At 49.2% G+C, this 25,068-nt stretch overlaps 1 protein-coding gene across 1 annotated transcript; it reads left to right on the top strand.

Moving 5' to 3' along the window:
- Positions 1-4,471: 4,471 nt before the first annotated feature.
- PENK (proenkephalin) lies at positions 4,472-24,504 on the top strand. Its single transcript, XM_038766685.1, has 3 exons — positions 4,472-4,724; positions 14,839-14,979; positions 23,534-24,504. Exons 2-3 carry the CDS (start codon positions 14,842-14,844, stop codon positions 24,197-24,199), a joined length of 804 nt encoding a protein of 267 aa, XP_038622613.1. The 5' UTR covers positions 4,472-4,724; positions 14,839-14,841; the 3' UTR covers positions 24,200-24,504.
- Positions 24,505-25,068: the final 564 nt, after the last annotated feature.

Here is a 25,068-nt window from a genome sequence, read left to right as displayed (position 1 = left end):
CCAATCGTATTTATTGAGTGCTTACTGTGTGCAGAGCACTGGACGAAGCGCTTGGGAAGTACAAGTTGGCGCCATATAGAGACGGTCCCAACCCAACAACGGGCTCACAGTCTAGAAGGGGGAGGCAGACAACAAACCAAAACACGTGGACAGGTGTCAAGTCGTTAGAATAAATAGAATAAAAGCTAAATGCACATCATTAACAAAATAAATGGAATAGTAAATATGTTCAGGTAAAATAGATAGAGAAATAAATCTGTACAAACATATATACAGGTGCTATGGGGAGGGGAAGGAGGTAGGGCCGGGGGGATGGGGAGGAGGAGGGGAAAAAGGGGGCTCAGTCTGGGAAGGCTTCCTGGAGGAGGTGAGTTCTCAGTAGGGCTTTGAAGGGAGGAAGAGAGCGGAGGGAGGGCATTCCGGGCCAATCTAATTACTTGTGTGTGTCTGTGTGTCTGTGTGTGTCTGTGTGTGTGTCTGTGTGTGTGTCTGTGTGTGTCTGTGTGTGTATTTACTACCTGGTGAGACATTTCCAGGTAACGTAGCTTAGAAGTGACTGTTTTCAGACAACAGCGGTTAGCTAGAAACGATCCTATTAAAACTTTTGTTTCCATGGGTAAGAAGCACAGGACATGAAACTCGGTCTTGCGTACACATTAGACATGCAAATGGCACGGGCAGCTCTCTGAATCCCTCAAACGACCCTAGCAGTCTGAAAAAAATGGTGTGCGAGGGTTTCATGGGGAAACGGCAGCACGCCTACAAATGACTAGGCAGTGTTTGGAACAGAGTAAATGCTTTAATGCTAGTATCGCATTATTATCACTAGTGCCATTAAAAATGGAGAGACCTCTGTTTCAAGGGAGAAAAGGAAGAAAATAATCCATCACTAAGTCCTGTCAGTCCCACCTTCACAACGTGGCTAAAATCTGCCCTTTCCTCTCCATCCAAACTGCTCCCACATGAATCCGACTACTCGCCCCATCCTGCCGGGACTACAGCACCAACCTCCTCGCTGATCCAGCTTGTACTTCCTGCTGCCAACTTGTACTTCCCAAGCGCTTAGTCCAGGGCTCTGCGCACAGTAAGGGCTCAATAAATACGATTAAATGAATGAATGAATGACTGGCTAGCCTCCTGCCTCTCCCCACTCCAGTCCGTACTTCACTCTGCTACCCAGATCATTTTTCTACAGAGTCGCTCGGGCCATGTCACCCCCAACTCCCCGCCCTCCTCCAAATACTCCAGTGGTTGCCCATCCATCGCCGCATCATACAAAGACTCCTCACCATGGCTTTAAAGCAGTCCACCACCTTGCCCCCTCCTTCCTCACCTCCATCTCACCTATCTCCCCTCTGACCCCTAGCCCACGTCCGGCCTCTGGCCTGGGACGCCCTCCCTCCTCAGATCCGACAGACAATCACTCTTCCCCCTTTCAAAGCCTCACTGAGGGCGCGTTCTCCTCCAAGAGGCCTTCTCACACTAAGCCCCACTTTTAATAATAATAATAATAATGGCATTTGTTAAGCACTCACTATGTGCAAAGCACTATTCAAAGCACTGGGGGGGGTACAAGGTGATCAGGTTGTCCCACGTGGGGCTCACAGTCTTAATCCCCGTTTTCCAGATGAGGGAACTGAGGCTCAGAGAAGTTAAGTGCCTTGCCCAAGGTCACACAGCAGACATGTGGCGGAGCCGGGATTCGAACCCATGACCTCTGACTCCAAAGCCCGGGCTCTTTCCTCTGAGCCACGCCTCCTCTCCCACTCCCTTTCGCATCTAACTTGCTCCCTTGGCTTCCCCCCCCACTTCCAGCCCCACGGTACTTATATATGAGAAGCAGCGTGGCTCGGTGGAAAGAGCCCGGGCTTTGGAGTCAGAGGTCATGGGTTTGAATCCTGGCTCCACCACTTGTCAGCTGTGTGACTCTGGGCAAGTCACTTCACTTCTCTGGGCCTCAGTTGCCTCATCTGGAAAATGGGGATTATGACTGTGAGTCCCCCAGCCTCAGTTCCCTCATCTGTAAAATGGGGATTATGACTGTGAATTCCCCGTGGGACAACCGGATCACTTTGTAACCTCCCCGGCGCTTAGAACGGCGCTCTGCACGTAGTAAGCGCATAACAAATGCCATTATCTGTAATTTAATGTATTTGTAGTCATGTCCGTCTCCCCGCCTCTAGATTGTAAGCTTGTTGTGGGCAGGAAATGTGTCTGCTTATTGCTGTGTTGTACTCTCCCAATCGCTATACAGTGCTCTGCAAACAGTAAGCGCTCAATAAATATAACTGAATAAGTGAATGAATGAATGAATGAATAATCAGTGGCCATGTTTCAGTGATCTATGCCGATTAAAACCCTAGAGAGAAGCAGTGTGGCTCAGTGGAAAGAGCCCGGGCTTTGGAGTCAGAGATCATGGGTTCAAATCCCGGCTCTGCCACCTGTCAGCTGTGCGACTTTGGGCAAGTCACTTCACTTCTCTGGGCCTCAGTTCCCTCATCTGTAAAATGGGGATTAAAACTGTAAGCCCCCCATGGGACAACCCGATAACCTTGTAACCTCTCCGGAGCTTAGAACAGTGCTTTGTACATAGTGAGTGCTTAATAAATGCTATCATCACTATTATTATAGGTCCAAGGGTGATGCTGGTTGGACTTGGATTTGCATGCAATAATAATAATAATAATAATAATAATAATAATAATTGTGGTATTTGTAAAGTCCTCACTATGTGCCAGGCACTGTACTAAGCGCTGGGGTAGGGACAAGATAATTGGGTCGGACACAGTCGAGGACTCACACTCTTCATCCCCACGTTACAGATGAGGGAGCTGAAGCCCAGAGAAATGAAATGCCTTGTTCAGCGTCACACAGCAGACCGGTGGGAGTGGGGGGGATTAGAACCCAGGCCCTTCTGACTCCTGGGCCTGTGCTCTATCCACTAGGCCATCTCGCCCTCTATTCACCCTCCTCGCCCCCTCGGCCGGGAGCCCACGGGGGAAGAGGAGGACTGGGGAAGCGGCGGGGCTCAGTGGGAGTCAGAGGTGGTGGGTTCGAATCCCGACTCCGCCACTTGTCCGCCGGGTGACTTCGGGCGAGTCACTTCGCTTCTGTGGGCCTACAGTTCCCTCAGCTGGAAAACGGGGATGAAGACTGCGAGCCCCCCCCGCCCCGCGTGGGACAACCGGATCGCTTTCTGTCACCTCCCCAGCGCTTGGAACAGGGCTTTGCACATAGTAAGCGCTTAGTAAATGCCATCATCATCATCATCATCATCATCATCATCCCCCCCGCCCCGAAGGCAATGGCTAGGAAAGTCCCTGGGCTCTGTCAGGAGGGAAGCAGCCAGCGCCCCCCCTCCTGCCCCCTTCCCCCCTATTTCCCCCTATCCATCCCTCCCCTCCTGCCCCCTTCCCCCCTATTTCCCCCTATCCATCCCTCCCCTCCTGCCCCCTACCCCCCTATTTCCCCCTATGCGCCCCCCTCCTGCCCCCTACCCCCCTATTTCCCCCTTATTTCCCCCTATCTCCCCCCCCCCCCACTCGTTTGAAGGCGCTGGGTAGGAAAGTCCCGGGTTTCCGTCAGCAGGGAAGCGGTCAGCCCTCCGACCCCCCCATCCCCCGCCAGTCAGTCCGTCCATCATCAATCATCATCATCAATCGTATTTCTTGAGCGCTTACTATGTGCAGAGCACTGTACTAAGCGCTTGGGAAGTCCAAATTGGCAACACATAGAGACAGTCCCTACCCGACAGCGGGCTCACAGTCTACAAGGGGGAGACAGACAACAAAACCAGACACACTAACAAAATAAAATAAATAGGATAGATATGTACAAGTAAAATGAATAAATAGAGTAATAAATCTGTACAAACATATATCCAGGTGCTGTGGGGAAGGGAAGGAGGTAAGATGGGGGGGATGGAGAGGAAGGAAGGGGCTGAGTGTGGGAAGGCCTCCTGGAGGAGGTGAGCTCTCCGCAGGGCCTTGAAGGGACGAAGAGAGCGAGCTGGGCGGAGGGGCGGAGGGATTGGGGGCATTCCGGGCCCGGGGGATGGGCATTCCAGGCCCAGGTCCATCAATCAGTCAGCCCGTCTGTCCGTCAGTCAGTCCGTCAGTCCGCCCATCGGTCCGTCCGTCGGTCCATCAGGCGGCCGGGCGTTGGGGGGGGGGGCCGGGGGCGGGGCCTCCCGGGGCTCCCGGGTCTGGGCGGTCCCTCCCGGGCCCGCGATGCGCGTCACGGGGTCCCCCCCCGCCCCCCCCCGGGCCGCCCCAATTTATAAAGGGCTTCTCCCCCAGCCTCCCTCACCCAGCCTCCCTCCCTCCGCCCGCCCGCCCGCACGGACTCCGGCGGGACGATCCCGCAGCCCGCCGGCCGTGCTGTGCCCACCGCTGTGCCCACCGTGCTGTGCCCGCCGTGCTGTGCTGTGCCCACCGCTGTGCCCACCGCTGTGCCGTGCCCGCCGGCTGTCCCCTCCGCGGGCCCGGGCGCGGGGGGCGGAGGGCGGCTCCTGGGCGGCTCCTGGGCGGCCGCTCGGCCCCCTCCGCCGCTCGGCCCCTTCTCCCTTCGGCCCTTCCCGTCCCTTCCCGTCCCTTCCCGTCCCTTTTCCCGTCCCTTTTCCCGTCCCTTTTCCCGCCCCCGGCTCTTGCTCCCTCCCCAGAGGTCCCGCCGAGACGCGCAGCGGTCCGCGCGGGGGGAACCGGCCCGGAAAACCACGCACCGCCGTGAGTCTCCTTCTCCTTCCCTTGGACACTCACTCACTCACTCAACCAACCAATCAATCAATCAATCAATCGCACTCACTCACTCACAATCAATCTCACTCAATCGATCACTCACTCAATCTCACTCACTCACTCAATCGATCATTCACTCAATCTCACTCACTCAATCTATCATTCACTCAATCGACCATTCACTCACTCACTCACTCAATCAATCAATCGCACTCATTCACTCACAATCTCACTCACTCAATCGATCATTCACTCAATCTCACTCAATCAATCAATCGCACTCATTCACTCACAATCAATCTCACTCACTCAATCGATCATTCACTCCATCTCACTCAATCGACCATTCACTCCATCTCACTCAATCGACCATTCACTCACTCACTCAACTACTCAACCAATCAGTCAGCCACCACTCGTTCAGTCGGATGTAATAATAATGATGATAATGGCACTAGCTAAGCGCTCACTATGTGCAAAGCACTGTTCTAAGCGCTGGGGGGGGGGATACAAGGTGATCGAGTTGTCCCACGTGGGGCTCACGGTCTTAATCCCCATTTTCCAGAAGTGGTAACTGAGGCCCAGAGAAGTGAAGCGACTTGCCCAAGGTCGCACAGCAGACAGGTGGCGGGGTCGGGATTCGAACCCGTGACCTCTGACTCCAAAGCCCGGGCTCTTTCCATTGAGCCGCGGGATTTCTTGAGCTGTCACTTGGCGCAGAGCACATCAGCGCTTTGATATTTATTTATTTATTTTACTCGTACCTATCTATCCTATTTATTTTATTTTGTTGGTATGTTTGGTTTTGTTCTCTGTCTCCCCCTTTTAGACTGTGAGCCCACTCTTGGGTAGGGACCGTCTCTATGTGTTGCCAATTTGTACTTCCCAAGCGCTTAGTACAGTGCTCTGCACACAGTAAGCGCTCAATAAATACGATTGATGATGATGATGATGATGATGGCATTGACACCTGCCTGCTTGTTTGGCTTGGTTGCCTCCCCCTTCCAGACTGAGAGCCCGTTTTTGTACTTTCCGAGCGCTTAGGACAGTGCTTTGCACCCAGTGGGCGCTCAATAAATACGACTGGATGAATGTCGGGGAGGGATTGTCTCCGCTGCCAAACTGTACTTTCCGGGCGCTTAGGACACTGCTCTGCGCTCAGTGAGCGCTCAAGAAATACGACTGGATGAATGTCGGGGAGGGATTGTCCCTGCTGCCGAATTGTACTTTCAATCAATCAATCAATCAATCAATCGTATTTATTGAGCGCTTACTGGGTGCAGAGCACTGTACTAAGCGCTTGGGAAGTCCAAGTTGGCAACATGTAGAGACGGTCCCTACCCAACAGCGGGCTCACAGTCTAGAAGGGGGAGACAGACAACAAAACCAAACATACTGACAAAATAAAATAAATAGGATAGGTACAAGTAAGATAAATAAATAAATAGAGTAATAAATATGTGCAAACAATCGATCGTATTTATTGAGCGCTTACTGGGTGCAGAGCACTGGACTAAGCGCTTGGGAAGTCCAAGTTGGCAACATAGAGAGACGGTCCCTACCCAACAGTGGGCTCACAGTCTACAAGGGGGAGACAGACAACAAAACCAAACATACTGACAAAATAAAATAAATAGAATAGATAGGTGCAATTAAGATAAATAAATAAATAGAGTAATAAATGTGTACAAACAATCGATCGTATTTATTGAGCGCTTACTGGGTGCAGAGCACTGGACTAAGCGCTTGGGAAGTCCAAGTGGGCAACATATAGAGACGGTCCCTACCCACCAGCGGGCTCACAGTCTAGAAGGGGGAGACAGACAACAAAACCAAACATACTGACAAAATAAAATAAATAGAATAGATAGGTACAAGTAAGATAAATAAATAAATAGAGTAATAAATATGTACAAACAATCGACCGTATTTATTGAGCGCTTACTGTGTGCAGAGCACTGGACTAAGCGCTTGGGAAGTCCAAGTTGGCAACATCTAGAGACGGTCCCTACCCACCAGCGGGCTCACAGTCTTGAAGGGGGAGACAGACAACAAAACCAAACATACTGACAAGATAAAATAAATAGAATAGATAGGTACAAGTAAGATAAATAAATAAATAGAGTAATAAATATGTACAAACAATCGATCGTATTTATTGAGCGCTTACTGGGTGCAGAGCACTGGACTAAGCGCTTGGGAAGTCCAAATGGGCAACATATAGAGACGGTCCCTACCCAACAGCGGGCTCACAGTCTAGAAGGGGGAGACCGACAACAAAACCAAACATACTGACAAAATAAAATAAATAATAGAATAGATAGGTGCAATTAAGATAAATAAATAAATAGAGTAATAAATATGTACAAACAATCGATCGTATTTATTGAGCGCTTACTGGGTGCAGAGCACTGGACTAAGCGCTTGGGAAGTCCAAGTTGGCAACATCTAGAGACGGTCCCTACCCAACAGTGGGCTCACAGTCTAGAAGTGGGCTCACTTTCCGAGCGCTTAGGACAGTGCTCTGCACCCAGTGAGCGCTCAATAAATAAGACTGGATGAATGTCCGGGAGGGATTGTCTCCCGAGCGCTTAGGACAGTGCTCTGCACCCAGTGAGCGCTCAATAAATACGACCGGATGAATGTCGGGGAGGAATTGTCTCTCTTGCCGAATTGTACTTTCCAAGCGCTTAGCGCAGTGTTTTGCACCTAGTGAGCGCTCAATAAATACTACGCAATGAATCTTCTAGACTGTGAGCCCGTTGGTGGGTAGGGACCGTCTCTGTTGCCGAACTGTACTTTCCAAGCGCTTAGCGCAGTGTTTTGCACCTAGTAAGCGCTCAATAAATACGACTGGATGAATGTCGGGAAGGAATTGTCTCTGTTGCCGAATTGTACTTTCCAAGCGCTTAGCGCAGTGTTTTGCACCTAGTAAGTGCTCAATAAATACTACGGAATGAATCTTCTAGACGTGAGGGATCGTCTCTGTTGCCGAATTGTACTTTCCAAGCGCTTAGTGCAGTGTTTTGCACTTAGTAAGCGCTCAATAAATACTACGGAATGAATCTTCTAGACCGTGGGCCCGTTGGTGGGTAGGGACCGTCTCTCTCTCTTGTCGAATTGTACTTTCCAAGCGCTTAGTCCAGTGTTTTGCACCTAGTAAGCGCTCAATAAATACTACGGAATGAATCTTCTAGACGTGAGGGATCGTCTCTGTAGCCGAACTGGACTTTCCAAGCGCTTAGCCCAGTGTTTTGCACCTAGTAAGCGCTCAATAAATACTACGGAATGAATCTTCTAGACCGTGGGCCCGTTGGTGGGTAGGGACCGTCTCTCTCTGTTGCTGAACTGTACTTTCCAAGCGCTTAGTGCAGTGTTTTGCACCTAGTAAGCGCTCAATAAATACTACGGAATGAATCTTCTAGACGTGAGGGATCGTCTCTGTTGCCGAATTGTACTTTCCAAGCGCTTAGCGCAGTGTTTTGCACCTAGTAAGCGCTCAATAAATACTACAGAATGAATCTTCTAGACTGTGAGCCCGTTGGTGGGTAGGGATCGTCTCTGTTGCCGAGTTGTACTTTCCGAGCGCTTAGTGCAGTGTTTTGCACCTAGTAAGCGCTCAATAAATACTACGGAATGAATCTTCTAGACGTGAGGGATCGTCTCTGTTGCCGAATTGTACTTTCCAAGCGCTTAGCGCAGTGTTTTGCGCTTAGTAAGCGCTCAATAAATACTACGGAATGAATCTTCTAGACCGTGGGCCCGTTGGTGGGTAGGGACCGTCTCTCTCTGTTGTCGAATTGTACTTTCCAAGCGCTTAGTCCAGTGTTTTGCACCTAGTAAGCGCTCAATAAATACTACGGAATGAATCTTCTAGACGTGAGGGATCGTCTCTGTAGCCGAACTGGACTTTCCAAGCGCTTAGCCCAGTGTTTTGCACCTAGTAAGCGCTCAATAAATACTACGGAATGAATCTTCTAGACGTGAGGGATCGTCTCTGTAGCCGAACTGGACTTTCCAAGCGCTTAGCGCAGTGTTTTGCGCTTAGTAAGCGCTCAATAAATACTACGGAATGAATCTTCTAGACCGTGGGCCCGTTGGTGGGTAGGGACCGTCTCTCTCTGTTGCCGAATTGTACTTTCCGAGCGCTTAGTGCAGTGTTTTGCACCTAGTAAGCGCTCAATAAATACTACGGAATGAATCTTCTAGACGTGAGGGATCGTCTCTGTTGCCGAATTGTACTTTCCAAGCGCTTAGCCCAGTGTTTTGCACCTAGTAAGCGCTCAATAAATACTACGGAATGAATCTTCTAGACCGTGGGCCCGTTGGTGGGTAGGGACCGTCTCTCTCTGTTGCCGAATTGTACTTTCCGAGCGCTTAGTGCAGTGTTTTGCACCTAGTAAGCGCTCAATAAATACTACGGAATGAATCTTCTAGACGTGAGGGATCGTCTCTGTTGCCGAATTGTACTTTCCAAGGGCTTAGCGCAGTGTTTTGCACCTAGTTAGCGCTCAATAAATACTACGGAATGAATCTTCTAGACTGTGAGCCCGTTGGTGGGTAGGGTCCGTCTCTCTCTTGCCGAACTGGACTTTCCAAGCGCTTAGTGCAGTGTTTTGCACCTAGTAAGCGCTCAATAAATACTACGGAATGAATCCTCTAGACGTAAGGGATCGTCTCTGTTGCCGAATTGTACTTTCCAAGCGCTTAGCCCAGTGTTTTGCACCTAGTTAGCGCTCAATAAATACCACGGAATGAATCTTCTAGACGTGAGGGATCGTCTCTGTTGCCGAATTGTACTTTCCAAGCGCTTAGCGCAGTGTTTTGCACCTAGTGAGCGCTCAATATATACTACGGAATGAATCTTCTAGACGTGAGCCCGTTGGTGGGTAGGGATCGTCTCTCTCTGTTGCCGAACTGTCCTTTCCCAGCGCTCAGTCCAGTGCCCCGCACTTAGTAAGCGCTCAATAAATACGACTGAAGGAATGAGCAGTCCTCGGCACGTAGTAAGCGTTTAAACAAATACCATCACGATCCTGAGGATGACTACTCATCCGGTCGTATTTATTGAGCGCTTACTGGGTGCAGAGCGATCACTGGACTCAAGGGACACAGTAGGCGCTCAAAAAGTACGATTGAATGAATGAATGAATGAATGAATGAATGCTCCCTGCCCGCCGCGGGCCCGCAGCCTAGAGATGTTCGTCTGCACTTGCACTGCGGACTGTAGATGATGATGATGATGATGGTATTTGTTAAGCGCTTACTATGTGCAAAGCACTGTTCTAAGCGCTGGGGGGGATACAAGGTGATCAAGGTGTCCCACGTGGGGCTCACAGTCTTCATTCCCATTTTACAGATAGGGGAACTGAGGCTCTGAGAATTTAAGTGACTTGCCCAAGGTCACACAGCAGACATGTGGCTGAGTCGGGATTCGAACCCATGACCTCTGACTCCAAAGCCCGTGCTCTTGCCACTGAGCCGATGATGATGATAATGATGGCGTTTATAAGGCGCTTACTATGTGCCAAGCACTGTTCTAAGCGCTGGGGGAGCTACAAGTTGAGCCGCGTGGCTCATTGGAAAAGAGCGCGGGCTTTGGAGGCGGAGGGCGTGGGTTCAAATCCCTGCTCGGCCAACTGTCAGCTGGGTGACTTTGGGCAAGTCGCTTCACTTCTCTGGACCTCAGATGCATCATCTGTAAAATGGGGCTGAAGGCTGTGAGCCCCCCGTGGGACAACCTGATCACCTTGTATCCTCCCCAGCGCTTACAGCAGTGCTTCGCGCATAGTTAGCGCTTAATAAATGCCATCATTATTATTATTAAGTTGATCAGGTTGTCCCATGGGGGGGGTGGGGGGGGCTCCCAGTCTTCATCCCCATTTTCCAGATGAGGTCACTGAGGCCCAGAGAAGTCAAGTGACTTGCCCAAAGTCACCCAGTTGACAGTTGTCGGGGTTTGGATTTGAACCCATGACCTCTGACTCCAAAGCCCGGGCTCTTTAATAATAATAATAATAATAATAATAATTATAATAGTGGCATTTATTAAGCACTTACTATGTGCTAAGCACAGGGAAGGTTAGAAGGTGATCAGGTTGTCCCACGGGGGACTCCCAGTCTTCATCCCCATTTTCCAGATGAGGTCACTGAGGCCCAGAGAAGTGAAGTGACTTGCCCAAAGTCACCCAGTTGACAGTTGGCGGGGGCTGGACTTGAACCCGTGACCTCTGACTCCAAAGCCCGGGCTCTTTAATAATAATAATAATAATAGTGGCATTTCTTAAGCGCTTACTATGTGCGAAGCACTGTTCTAAGCGCTGGGGAGGTTTACAAGGTGATCAGGTTGTCCCACGGGGGGCTCCCAGTCTTCATCCCCATTTTCCAGATGAGGTCACTGAGGCCCAGAGAAGTCAAGTGGCTTGCCCAAAGTCCCCCAGTTGACAGTTGGTGGGGGCTGGACTTGAACCCATGACCTCTGACTCCAAAGCCCGGGCTCTTTAATAATAATAATAATAATAGTGGCATTTCTTAAGCGCTTACTATGTGCGAAGCACTGTTCTCAGCGCTGGGGAGGTTTACAAGGTGATCAGGTTGTCCCACGGGGGGCTCCCAGTCTTCATCCCCATTTTCCAGATGAGGTCACTGAGGCCCAGAGAAGTGAAGTGGCTTGCCCAAAGTCCCCCAGTTGACAGTTGGCGGGGACTGGACTTGAACCCATGACCTCTGACTCCAAAGCCCGGGCTCTTTAATAATAATAATAATAATAGTGGCATTTCTTAAGTGCTTACTATGTGCGAAGCACTGTTCTAAGCGCTGGGGAGGTTTACAAGGTGATCAGGTTGTCCCACGGGGGGCTCCCAGTCTTCATCCCCATTTTCCAGATGAGGTCACTGAGGCCCAGAGAAGTGAAGTGGCTTGCCCAAAGTCCCCCAGTTGACAGTTGGCGGAGGGTGGACTTGAACCCATGACCTCTGACTCCAAAGCCCGGGCTCTTTCCACTGAGCCACGCTGCCTCTCCTCGCCCCGTGTTGGCCATGGGAGTTACCTCCCGTGGCCGGGCCAGGCGGGCCTCACCCTCGCCTCCCTTCATTCTCAAATCTTTGCTTTGCCAAGGAGCTGGGCCCCGGCCTTGTCTCCGCCTGGCAGGGGCCTTCATTCATTCCAGCCTATTGACTGAGCGCTTCCCGAGTGCTGGGCACTGTCCTAAGCGCTCGGGACGGGCCATTCGGCACCAGGTAGAGGCAGTCCCTTCTCCTCTTAACGTTAACACCGGCCTGACTTGGGTGTGTCGTGGGAGAGGAGGGAGAAGACAGAAAGAGAAGAAGACAGAAGGTGCTGGCGCCCCCAGAAGCTCCCCATTCTGCCCCCTAGCCCCCCGACACACACACACAAACACACAGGAGACACACACACACACACACACACACACACACACACACACACACACACACACACACACACACACACACACCCCACCCCCCCACCAGACGGGGGCCCTGGAAAGGTGAGGCTCTGAACCCAACCATTCTCTCCCTACAAACTGTTGAGGCTGATTCTATCAGTAACTGACACTGGCACACACCAGAGACACACACAAAGAGACACACAGACACACAGACACACAACCAGAAAGGTGAGGCTCTGAACCCAACCGTTCTCTCCCTACAAACTGTTGAGGCTGATTCTATCAGTAACTGACACTGGCACACACCAGAGACACACACAAAGAGACACACAGACACACAGACACACAACCAGAAAGGTGAGGCTCTGAACCCAACCGTTCTCTCCCTACAAACTGTTGAGGCTGATTCTATCAGTAACTGACACAGGCACACACAGAGACACACACAAAGAGACACACAGACACACAACCAGACAGGGGCCCTGGAATGGTGAGGCTCTGAACCCAACCGTTCTCTCCCTACAAACTGTTGAGGCTGATTCTATCAGTAACTGCTCACTGGGGTCCTCGTGGAAGGGAGAAACGGTGGGAATAGTAATAATAATAATAGTTATTACTATTATTATGGCACTTGTTAAGCGCTTACTTTGTGCCGAGCACTGTTCCTAAGCGCTGGGATAATAATAATAATAATGATGGCATGTGTTAAGCGCTTACTATATGCAAAGCACTGTTCTAAGCGCTGGGGGGATACAGTGGGATCAAGTTGTCCCACGTGGGGCTCACAGTCTTAATCCTCATTTTACAGATGAGGGAACTGAGGCTCAGAGAAGTTAAGCGACTTGCCCAAGGTCACACAGCAGACATGTGGCGGATCCGGGATTTGAACCCATGACCTCTGACTCCAAAGCCCGTGTTCTTTCCACTGAGCCACGCTGCTTCTCTATAATAATGATGGGATTTATTAAGCGCTTACTATGTGCAAAGCACTGTTCTAAGCGCTGGGAGGTTACAAGGGATAGATACAAGGTCATCGGGTTGTCCCACGGAGGGGTGGGGAGGGGGGGCTCATGGCTTTAATCCCCATTTTCCAGATGAGGGGGTTGAGGCCCAGAGAAGGGAAACGGCTGGCCCGGCAGAGCAGTGGCGGAGCCGGGATTTGAACCCACGACCTCTGACTCCCGAGCCCGGGCTCTGGCCACTGGTCACCCAATGAGGGGTGGGTGGGTGGGTGGGCTGTAATGACGGCATTTTGTTAAGCGCTTACTATAATAATAATAATGATGGCATTTATTAAGCGCTTACTATGTGCAAAGCACTGTTCTAAACGCTGGGGAGATACAAGGCGATTAGGTTGTCCCACGGGGGGCTCCCAGTCTTCATCCCCATTTTCCAGATGAGGGATCTGAGGCCCAGAGAAGTGAAGTGACTCGCCCAAAGTCACCCAGCTGACAAGGGGCGGAGGTGGGATTTGAACCCATGACCTCTGCCTCCAAAGCCCAGGCTCCTTCCCCGAGCCACGCTGCTTCTCGACGATTGAACCTGTCAGCTGTGTGACTTTGGGCAAGTCCCTTCTCTGGGCCTCAGTGACCTCATCTGGAAAACGGAGATGGAGACTGGGAGCCCCCCGTGGAACAACGTGATCACCCTGTATCCTCCCCAGCGCTCAGAACAGTGCTTGGCACCTAGTAAGCGCTTAACAAAATGCCGCCATCATCATTAGGGTTATTCCAGTGTTCTGTACCCAATAAGTGCTCGATCAGTACGATTGAAGTTGCCAGCTGTGTGACTTTGGGCAAGTCCCTTCTCTGGGCCTCAGTTCCCTCATCTGAAAAACAGGGATGAAGGCTGGGAGCCCCCCGCGGGACAACCTGATCACCTTGTATCCTCCCCAGTGCTCAGAACGGTGCTTGGCACATAGTAAGCGCTTAATAAATGCCATCATTATTATTATTATAGTTAGCGCTTAACAAAATGCCGTCATTATCATTAGGGTTATTGCAGTGTTCTGTACCCAGTAAGCGCTCTATCAGTAATAATAGTAATAATAATGACGGTATTTATTAAGCGCTTACTATGTGCAAAGCACTGTTCTAAGTGCTGGGGGAGATAGAAGGCGATTAGGTTGTCCCACGGGGGGCTCACAGTCTTCATCCCCATTTTCCAGGTGAGGGATCTGAGGCCCAGAGAAGTGAAGTGACTTGCCCAAAGTCACCCAGCTGACAAGTGGCAGAGCCGGGATTTGAACCCATGACCTCTGCCTCCAAAGCCCGGGCTCTTCCCCCTGAGCCACGCTGCTTCTCGACGATTGAAGTTGCCGGCTGTGTGACTTTGGGCAAGTCCCTTCTCTGGGCCTCAGTGACCTCATCTGGAAAACGGGGATGGAGACTGGGAGCCCCCGGTGGGACAACTTGATCACCTTGGATCCTCCCTTGGCACCTAGTAAGCGCTTAACAAAATACCGTCATCATCATTCGGGTTATTCCAGTGTTCTGCACCCAGTAAGCGCTCGATCGGTACGATTGAACTTGTCAGCTGTGTGACTTGGGGCAAGTCCCTTCGCTGGGCCTCAGTGCGTGGCACCTAGTAAGCGCTTAATAAATGCCATGATGATGATGGTTGTTATTATTATTGAATTAAGGAATGTATGTGTTCTGTGTCTGTATGTGTGTGTCTGTCCCCGTGCCCCTGCAGTGGATGGCGCTGATCCTGAGGCTGTGCGGGATGCTCCTGGCGGCCGGGCCCGCCTGGGTCCTGGCCGGCCGGGCGGCCTGCACCAAGGACTGCGCCGCCTGCACCCACGGGCTGGCACCCCGCGTCCACATCAACCCGCTGGTGAGCCGGGCACTGGGCTGGGCTGGTCGGGAGGAGGACCCTCGGCCCATTCTGCCCCCCCCGGGACCTGGGAGGGAGGCCCCAGCCCCAGCCCCCCGCCCCCCGGTGCAGCCCATTAGGGTCCCGGACCCCTGAACCCTCGGCCTTCGGCGGAGACTTGGGCCACTGGAAGAAGGGCCGGGTGACCCGATCGCCCCCAAGGCGACTGGACTTTGGATACCCACTTTCTGCCCTAAAAAACAGCAACCGTGCTGTGCTGACTGTGACAAAGCCGTGGGGAGAGACAGGCAGAGAGACAGGGGGGTATTCATTCATTCAATCGTATTTATTGAGCGCTTACTGTGTGCAGAACACTGGACTAAGCGCTTGGGAAGTCCAAGTGGGCAACATAGAGAGACGGTCCCTACCCAACAACGGACTCACAGGCTAGAAGGGGGAGACAGACAACAAAACCAAACATGAAGACATCCTGCCTCTGGCCTGGAATGCCCTCCCTCATTCATTCATTCATTCAATCGTATTTATTGAGCACTTACTGTGTGCAGAGCACTGTACTAAGCGCTTGGGAAGTCCAAGTGGGCAACATAGAGAGACGGTCCCTACCCAACAACGGGCTCACAGGCTAGAAGGGGGAGACAGACGACAAAACAAAACATGGAGACATCCTGCCTCTGGCCTGGAATGCCCTCCCTCATTCATTCATTCATTCATTCAATCGCATTTATTGAGCGCTTACTGTGTGCAGAGCACTGTACTAAGCACTTGGGAAGTCCAAGTGGGCAACATAGAGAGGCTGTCCCTACCCAACGGCGGGCTCACAGTCTAGAAGGGGGAGACAGACACCAAAACAAAACATATTAACAAAACGAAAATAAATAATAAATATGTACAAGTAAAATAAATAGAGTAATAAATATGTACAAACATATGTATTTCTACAGGGCGCTTGAAGACCACTTTTAACTTCTAATAATAATAATGGCATTTGTTAAGCGCTTACTATGTGTCAGGCACTGTTCTAAGCGCTGAGGGGGATACAAGGTGATCACGTTGCCCCCCGTGGGGCTCACAGTCTTCATCCCCATTTTACAGATGAAGGAACTGAGGCACGCTCAGCTAGAGATGAGAAAAAGCGGGAAGAACTGCAGAGTGAGAGCTCAGCCAGAATGGGACTTAGGATAGAGAAGCAGCGTGGCTCAGTGGAAAAGCACCCGGGCTTGGGAGTCAGAGGTCATGGGTTCTAATCCCGGCTCCGCCGCTGATCACCTGGGTGACTTTGAGCAAGTCACTTCACTTTTCTGGGCCTCAGTGATCTCATCTGTAAAATGGGGATTAAGACTGTGAGCCCCATGTGGGACAACCCGATTACCCCAACGCTTAGAATAGGGCTTGGCACTATTCCCAAGCGCTTAACAAATGCCATCATTATTATCAGCGCTTAGAACAGTGCTTCGCATGTAGTAAGCACTTAACAAATGCCATCATTATTATCAGCGCTTAGAACAGTGCTTCGCACATATTATAAGGTCCAGGAGCCCCCAGTCGCCCTCTATTCGAAAACACGTTCTCGGAATTGGAATCGTTCGATTTCTCCCCTACTTCCCCCTAAGGCAACATGCTATTAATTTCCTGAAATGGCCTGGTAAAGGATCCCCTAAGTAACACAACTTTCTATTTCGGAAAAGTGCGGTCTTTCTAGCCACTAGCTACTGAGTTTAAAGAAAACCCAACGGGATAGCTAGCGTTCGATAGTGCATCCGAATGCTTTGGGGAAGCCTGAAGGCTTCATTCGCCCTCCTGGCATAGGCATCATGGAGTAGGAGGAGTGGACAGAGGCTTCATTAGTGAAATGTGTCGGGAGATATCAAGACTGTCATTTGTGTTTCTTTTAGGGAAGAGAAAAGGGTGGGAATTGTACCCTTAGCTTCCTGAAGTAAGGGAGATGAGGTCCCATCAGTCACTAAACCTGCAGAATCCAAGAAAGCTTCCCTGACCCTACTTATTCGACGGTAGAGTCTCACAAACCAGGCTCTCCAGTGCTACAATTAAATAAAGAGTCAGAAAGAACAGGGTAGTACACAAACCGGCAAGACCCCATGACTACTTTCTATGCAGCTGATTTGGGAGATACGGTCTTTGCCTTCGAGCTCCTGTATAGATTAAGGCATAAGTAAGGCTAACATTGTTAGCTGAAAGAACTAAGTGTAATTCGAATGATTATGCTTAACGCTTATAGAAATCGACGGGATTGACATAAGATTTGGGGGAGGTGGTTGATGCTGAAATATCAAATGGACTTATGAAAGAGACCTTTAAATAAGGGACTTAACGATGAAAGAAAGGGTCAGGACCCTCCATAGAAATACGATTCTAAATACGATTAATAATAATAGAAAGAGCTTTAGAGCAAGAGGGGCGAATACAATGTTTTTTTACCCTAATTCTCGCTGGGCCCCAGATTATATATACTAAAGCCAATTATCTGCCTGCTGAGGCTTTCAATCCACCCCGTTGTTAATGTCGAATTAATTAGGCCTACTCTGTCTTCACAGTGGAGAGCTAGAATAAATTTGAGGATAAAATTTCCCAGTCACACGAATACTTCACAGAGAAATGGTGCAGGGTACCGCATAATAAAAAAAAATAATAATAATAATAATGGTACTTGTTAAAACACTTACTATGTGCCAAGCACTGTTCGAAGAGCTGAATCACACATGCACTGTTTCAGTTCTGCAACCCTGAAAGGGAGAGTCTCCTTAGGCCTGTTGGAGAACGGATCCGGAGGCTACACTGCATTTGTCATTCTTCCATAACAGGCATTTGATCACTGGGCACTCTGTGCCAGAAAGCGCATTATCCCACTTTACTTAGCAGTATTGCTCTGCCAGGCATGTTAGGATCCCTCAGGAAGAAGTTTATTCTCCAATCAATTATATTTATTAAGCATTTACTGCTTGCAGAGCACTGGACTAAGTGCTTGGAAGAGTATAACATATCAGAGTTGATAGACGTTCCCCACCCATGAGGAGCTTACAGCCTAGAGGTGGACAGAGACAATAAAATAAAGTACCCCGTGGGTCTGAGGGTGGGGCGAATAAAGATCACAAATTCAAGTACAAGAGGGATGCGGAAGGGAGAGGGAATAGGGGAAATGAGGGCTTTGTTTTGGAGGGGATGTGATTTAATAAGGCTTTTAAAGTAGGGGGGAATGAGGGTCTGTTGGATATGAAGGGGGAGGGATGTTCCAGGCAGGATGCGGGAGAGGGGAGTGAGGTGAGCCCTCCCCCTCGCCCCACCCGATCTGGGGTGAGGGTGGGGAGAATATTCAGGAGAAGATGTGGGGGAGAGTCTATGTCTGAGAAAGGACATTGCTTGTCCCTCTTTGGGCTCAAAGGAAAACATTCAGCTGATCTAATATATCTAGTCAGACTAGATATCTAGTCAGGCTTCTAGACTGTGAGCCCACAGTTGGGTAGGGACTGTCTCTATATGGTGCCAACTTGTACTTCCCAAGCGCTTCGTACAGTGCTCTGCACACAGTAAGCGCTCAATAAATATGATTGATTGATTAGTCAGGATCTTTGGCCACTAGATACCTCCTCCAACTCAAAGTGTGGTATTCTACACCACCACTTTCTGTCTCCCCAAAATCATGAAAGGGGATGTCTCTAGCCCTGGGGTCAAAGTATACGTGAAGCGCCTTCAAGGAGGAGCTATCGCGGGGCCAACTGGGATCCATCTATGTCCTTTGTGGGGAGGTAAGAACCTTGAGATGCTTCAGATGGGTCTTTGAGCACCAAGAAAGGGGTCTAGTGCAGCTCTGAGAGCTTCGGGACTTCCATTTCGGGCCTTGGGGCGTACATATTGGGAGTTTGTAAAGGTCCCATTGTACATGTTCTACTGCTGGGACTTAAAATCCCCAAACTACTTCAGGTTTTAAGCTCTTCATATTCCTCACCCCCATTTTTACATTTTCTGAAACTGGACGATGTTTTAACTGGGGATAGAGGCAAGGTGAAACCTTAACTCCCTGCTCACACGGTGAAAGTTCTTCCGGACTTCTTTATAAAAACTCTCTGATAAAAATCTCTAAATAACTCTTTTTTCCCATGCTCTCAAAAACCCCCTGTGAAACTAATATTCCCTAAAAGACCTCCCGACAAATAATTCCCACATCACAAAACCCTCGATTTGTCTTCTGGTTCAGTTGAAAGAGGTTTTTCGACAACTGAGACGGAAGATTTGCTTTCTCTTCCGATCTGGATATTGCTCCTAAAACAAGACCAATGAACTGAAAAAAAAAAAAAACCAGTGCTGAAAGTAATAATGGTAATAACAATAATCGTCTGATCTGATTGTAATGTATCTACCCCAGCGCTTTATTATTGTTATTATGATCATTACTATTATTATTAATGGTATTATTGAGCACTTACTAAGTGTCAAACGCTGTTCTAAGGGCTGGGGTAGATACAACCTAATCAGGTTGGACATAGTCCCTGTCCCACATGGGGCTCACAGTCTTCACCCTCATTTTACAGGTGAGGTAACTGAGGCACAGAGAAGTTAAGTGACTTGCCTGAGGTCACACAGCAGACAAGTGGCAGAGCGGAGATTAGAACCCAGGTCCTTTTGATGCCCAGACCTGTGGTCTATCCACTAGGCCATCTGCTTAAGCACAGTGCTTGGCAGAGTAAGTGCTTAATGCAGAATATATTAATAATAATAATGTATTATTATTATTATTATTATTACTCCTCTCCTGGAGACCTTGGGATAGACACCAAGCATCATCTTCAGGGGCTGACTGGCTACGTCACATCCTCCTGCCCAGAGAGTCTGGTTGTTCATGGCCTTGGCCAGCGCTAATATCACTCTCCCCCTTCGCTGGAATATTCTCACTTTAGTGGCTCAGGTAGACCTTATAAAGAGAAAGAAACAAAACAAAACTTTCAGCACTATTGGGCAGCCTTCCAAGAAGAGATTCAAAGATAATTAAACGGTTGGCAATGAAGAGTCATGCGGATTTGAATTTGAAAATGAACTCTGGGTCAATCTAACAAAGTCTGAGTAAATGAAGGCGGAGCGCTTCGTTTTCCATCGTTGGTCTAGTCTGGAAAATAGCAAATAGGCTTAAACTTCTGGAGGAGGAATTTAAACATTGGGATGATTTCCCCGCCAGTGGGCAAGGTTGGCCATTGGAATGAAGTCCAGGAGAGGCTACTGAATCTCCGGGATTTTTAAAAATAGACTGGCTCTTGTTTTCCCGAGTGGGTTAAAATGTGGTCCCACCTGGAGGTGAAGGAATAGTCAAGATTAAGACACGAGGGGTAGGACCTGTGTCTTTTAATTCTATGTTTCCAAGCACCTAGCACATTGTTCTGCAGACAGCAGGTGCTCAATAAATACTAATGAAATGAACGAATGGATGAATACACTTTCAAAATCACTTGGAGCCCCCATGATATTCCTCGCCTTTCTAGAAACCATTCAGTTACTTTAAATAATACATTTTCCTAGATGAAAGGCACAGACTTTTCATGAGGAATGACAGCATGATCTCATATGATGTTATTTTACATAAAAATATTAGTACTAATGTTTACTTCTGATTAATAGGATTTGGGTGATTAGAACAACCGATTTCACTCTTTTTCATCTTCTATGTACTCTTGCCGCCTCTATCAGTTCCCTTTCGGGGAGAGTGCTGAGTGAGTTCTTTTCTCTACCCTTTGACCCTAAATCCTTCCCAAAGGGTAACTGAAAAGTAATCAACTCTTTTCAAAGCCCCGCCTAAAATTTCTAGCCACTGGGCCTTGGTTGCCTGGATCCTAGGGAGGTCCCCTATGCTATAAATCATTTGAACAGTTGAGCTCCTCAAAAAGGATCTGTAAAACCAAGAGATAGCCTTTGACTCTGTAGTAAAGCACCTTAAATGGCTATCTTCATCTTCCTCAGAGGTGTTATTTTCATTTTAGCAAATGACCAGCCTCCGCCTTGGCAGGACAACTGCATTAACGGCTGAAAGTTACATTAGGATGTTAGAAGTGTTTTGAAACGGGCTGCCGGACGGAAAACACAGGGGTCAGAGAAAACAGAAGAGAGAGTGGTCACGGTGGGTTTGTGAGGAGAGACGGTGAGGAGGAAAGGGGCGAAGTGAGCCGTGGAAAACTCCAAACGGCTAGGTAACGTGGGGCAGGGGTAACACAGCCTAATATGGGAATGAGCAACGAGGGGAGTTGGCACAGAATTAGCAAATCCTCGAGATCAAGTCTGTGGGGGGAGCTGGCGTGGAAAGGCCAAGCTATCGCCGCCAGAGTTGGGCTGGATCTTGAATGCCTCCTGGCCCCTGCCGACCTTCTGTTTCAACAACGGAAGCAGAGATGCTGCCCAGCCAGAAAGGAGCCAAGCTGGGAAGAAGCCCAAGACTAGCTCCCGGGGTTGTCGCAACACGTACAGTTGTCTCTTGGGCTGGGCCCTGTGGGGCACATTCAACCCAGCATGCTTATGGGGCGATTTTAACCCCATAATGGGTCTGATTTGACCCATTTTGCCTCCCCTCACCTGTGGCGTCTGCGCCGGCACTCTACGATGGGTACTGGGTCAGGCTGAGCTGACACGGGCAAGAATCGGGCTAGGTGAGGCCTTCGGCTTACCGCCCATGGAAGGTGCTTCCTTGGGAGACACGCCCCCGGCCTTGTGGATCCCAGCATGAAAATGGGCAGGCAGACTCACAGCTGGGGAGAGCTACAAAATCTGGCTTTAAATCCATGAAGATAGAGTTGACTGTACGTATATTAAAATGAGAAAGGCATTTGGTAAACGCATTAATACGTTTAGCTGTATCTTCAACAGATGACTAACTAAAACTCCTCCTGTTTTAGTTTTTCGGCGGCTCAGGGAAAACAAATTATACCTTGTGATCGGCAAAGTCACATTAGACTCGTGAAATCTGATCAGTATAACATACGGTTAAGAGTCATTACATTGGTGACATTTCCACCATAAGAGAAATTAAATAGCTTTTGTTTTTTAATACCACTGATTACTTCACATGCCCCGGAACAACCTTTACCAAAGTGCTTTATAACAAAAGCGACGCATCACTTAAAGCAGCAGAAGGTATTTCGTAGAAAGACTCACAAATCATTCCAGATAAAACTGCCAACTCTTTCGAGTGGAGGGAATCTTAATATGATCATTAGAAGTGGCCAACCCACATCTCAGTGTGGTCAGGATTGAGTCACTGGGCAACAAAGGAAAGAAAGAACTGAATGCTAATTCATTCTGTCCGGTAGAAAAGCCCTTTTTTCATAAAATGCCCGCAACTAAGCATTTTGGATGGGACCATTCGAACATTCACCTAGAACCCTTCAATTCTATGAGTCACAAATGTCAGGATCGGCAAAATGGAAGCATTCAGGGGGGTTCGTACACAAGGCCGGCCAGTGCTTCTTTCCACAGTTCAGCGCACGGGATGACTGATGGAGGAATCAGTTGGGATCCTAGCTCGGCCACTTGCCTGCTGTGTGATCTCACACAAGTCGCTTAACTCTGTGCCTCGGTTTCCTCATCTGAAAAAATAGGGGTCAGATACCTCTTCACCCTCCCGCTGAGACTGTGTTCCTCCTGGGGGGCAGGGACAGCATCCAATCTGCTTGGACTGTCCCAACCCCGGTGTTTGGTACCTGACAAGTGCTTAAACACCACGACTATCTTCTCCCCCTTTACATCTGACCTAGTACCAATATGCCTTGCCAGTGTGAAGGGAGGAAAACCCTCTCTCCTCTCCCCCAAATCCTCCTTTGGCCCACACAACCGAGAGGGGGAAGGGGATCGGTCCCTAGCTTCTGGTAAACTATGCCAGCGCCTGAAGAAAAATTTGCTGCATTTCCTCAAAACCGTGGCCCAGGGTGAAGGGAGAGTGGCTGAGCGCAACCTGGACCGGGCCCAGGAAGCCTGTTTTCCGGTTTCTTCCCCAGCCCGTGGCCAACCAAACTCCCCTTGAGTATCGCCCCTGAGAGTCAGGAGAAGCAGCGTGGCTCAGTGGAAAGAGATCGTGGGTTCTAATCCCGGCTCCACCGCTTGTCAGCCGTGTGACCTTGGGCAAGTCACTTAACTTCTCTGTCCCTTAGTTACCTCGGCTGTAAAATGGGGATGAAGACGGTAAGCTCCACGAGGGGCAACCCGATAACCTTGTATCTACCTCGGCGCTTAGATCAGTGCTAGGTGCACAGGAAACACTTAATAAATACCATCATCGTGGTTATTATTAAGTGACTTATCCAAGGTCATTCAACAGTCCGGTGGCAGGCTAGTGGCCAGCAGGATTAGAACCCAGGTCTCCCCACTCTCAGTCCCACGCTCTATCCACCAGGCCATAGTACTCCTCCAAGCAAATGGAGGCTTTTTTTTATGATTACTGTTATTGCCACGCAATTTCTGTTCAACAAGGAAAAGTACCATCTCAAACCGAAGGGTGGGCATGTGCTGTTTTCTATTTAAAGCCAACCGAGTGGCCCCTCACGCTCGAATCAGATTCGTTTTCCAGGCTTGCACCCTTGAGTGTGAAGGAAAACTGCCTTCTGCCAAAGCCTGGGAGACTTGCAAGGACCTCCTGCAGCTGACCAAACTGGATCTTTCTCAAGAAGGCAGCGATATCCTCGGAGACAACGAGAAACCGCAAGAGGCGAGCCACTTGCTGGCAAAGAAATACGGGGGTTTCATGAAGAGGTACGGCGGCTTCATGAAGAAAACGGATGAGCTTTATCGCACGGAACCGGAAGATGAGACCCCAGCGGGGGACGTCCTCGCCAAACGGTACGGAGGTTTCATGAAGAAGGATTCGGACGACGGAGCGCTGGCCGACTCCTCAGACTTGCTGAAAGAGCTTCTGGGCGGCGGGGACAGTCCCCAGACGGGGCATTACCAAGAGGGCGGTGATGACGACGAGGAGGTCAGCAAAAAGTACGGGGGCTTCATGAGAGGCTACAAGAGAAGTCCAGAACTGGAAGACGAAGCCAAAGCCCTCCAAAAGAGATACGGGGGATTTATGAGAAGAGTAGGAAGGCCTGAGTGGTGGCTGGACTACCAGAAACGTTACGGTGGATTTCTTAAGCGCTTTGCCGATTCGCTTCCTTCGGAGGAAGATGAAGAAAGTTATTCCAAAGAAGTTCCAGAGATGGATAAGCGATATGGAGGGTTTATGAGATTTTAATACCTTTCCTTTTGATCCTCCCCAGCCAAACCCTTCATCCCTCAATGAGAAAGACTGCCTCGTTGACCATATTTTGTTGTATTGTGTTGCTTGCGCTGTACGGTTTTTTACTGTCCTGTGGCCTGAAGTCTTATTTCAGGGTCCGTGTTCCTTTAAAGTCAACAACTTCTGTCTTGGTAAAACTGAAGGCTGAATTGTAGTTTTCATGCTAAAACTATTTTTTGTTACCTCTCCTTTGTTTTAAACAGACCATCTAAAAATGCTTATTTGTATATATAGAATAAATTCATCACCTAACTGCAAAATGGGCTTGGAAGTGTCTGTTGTTGCCTGGGGACACTCATCATCCTGCGGTAATCAAGCACTCAAAAGGTAATATGAAACATCTGCTTTTTGTAACCTAACAATATTCAGTGATCTAGCCCCCTGCAATCTCTTAGGTTGAAAGACATACATCTATTTTAATCTCCTCTGATTAATATCTGTGGCAATGAACGCATGTAAATCAAAATAATTATATTACCGCTCTAATTTTTGCAGTTGAGTTACATTAAAGGGAACAAAAGCACAGAACATGATCCCGGTTGTGGTACCGTCATTGTACCGAGTACCTTCCTCTTCTTTCTGTGTTTAAGTTCAGGTTAGTAGTAAAGAAATTGGTGCCAAAAAGGAACTTCTTTTCATACCATGTTTCTAGCTCTCATAAAGCTGGTTAATAAGAGTGATTTCACGGTAACGAGTTACAGTAGAACTTCAACACGTTTTCAAACAGCTCAACTTCAACACAAAGCCACTTGTTTGGTGGCTCAGGAAAGGAATATAAAATACTACAATTCTAGGTTAGGACGCTGCCATTGATACCTAGTTTA

This window comes from Tachyglossus aculeatus, chromosome 25 (assembly GCF_015852505.1).
Source record: "Tachyglossus aculeatus isolate mTacAcu1 chromosome 25, mTacAcu1.pri, whole genome shotgun sequence".
In the NCBI taxonomy this organism is placed as follows: domain Eukaryota; kingdom Metazoa; phylum Chordata; class Mammalia; order Monotremata; family Tachyglossidae; genus Tachyglossus; species Tachyglossus aculeatus.
Note: the sequence above shows the minus strand (reverse complement) of the source record. Positions and strands in the feature narration are given on the sequence as shown.

Coding starts and splice junctions, on each gene's coding strand:
- PENK (XM_038766685.1), top strand. CDS start 14,842: ATGGCGCTGATCCTGAGGCTGTGCGGGATGCTCCTGGCGGCCGGGCCC. Junction 14,980..23,533: donor GCGTCCACATCAACCCGCTG/GTGAGCCGGGCA, acceptor TTCGTTTTCCAG/GCTTGCACCCTTGAGTGTGA.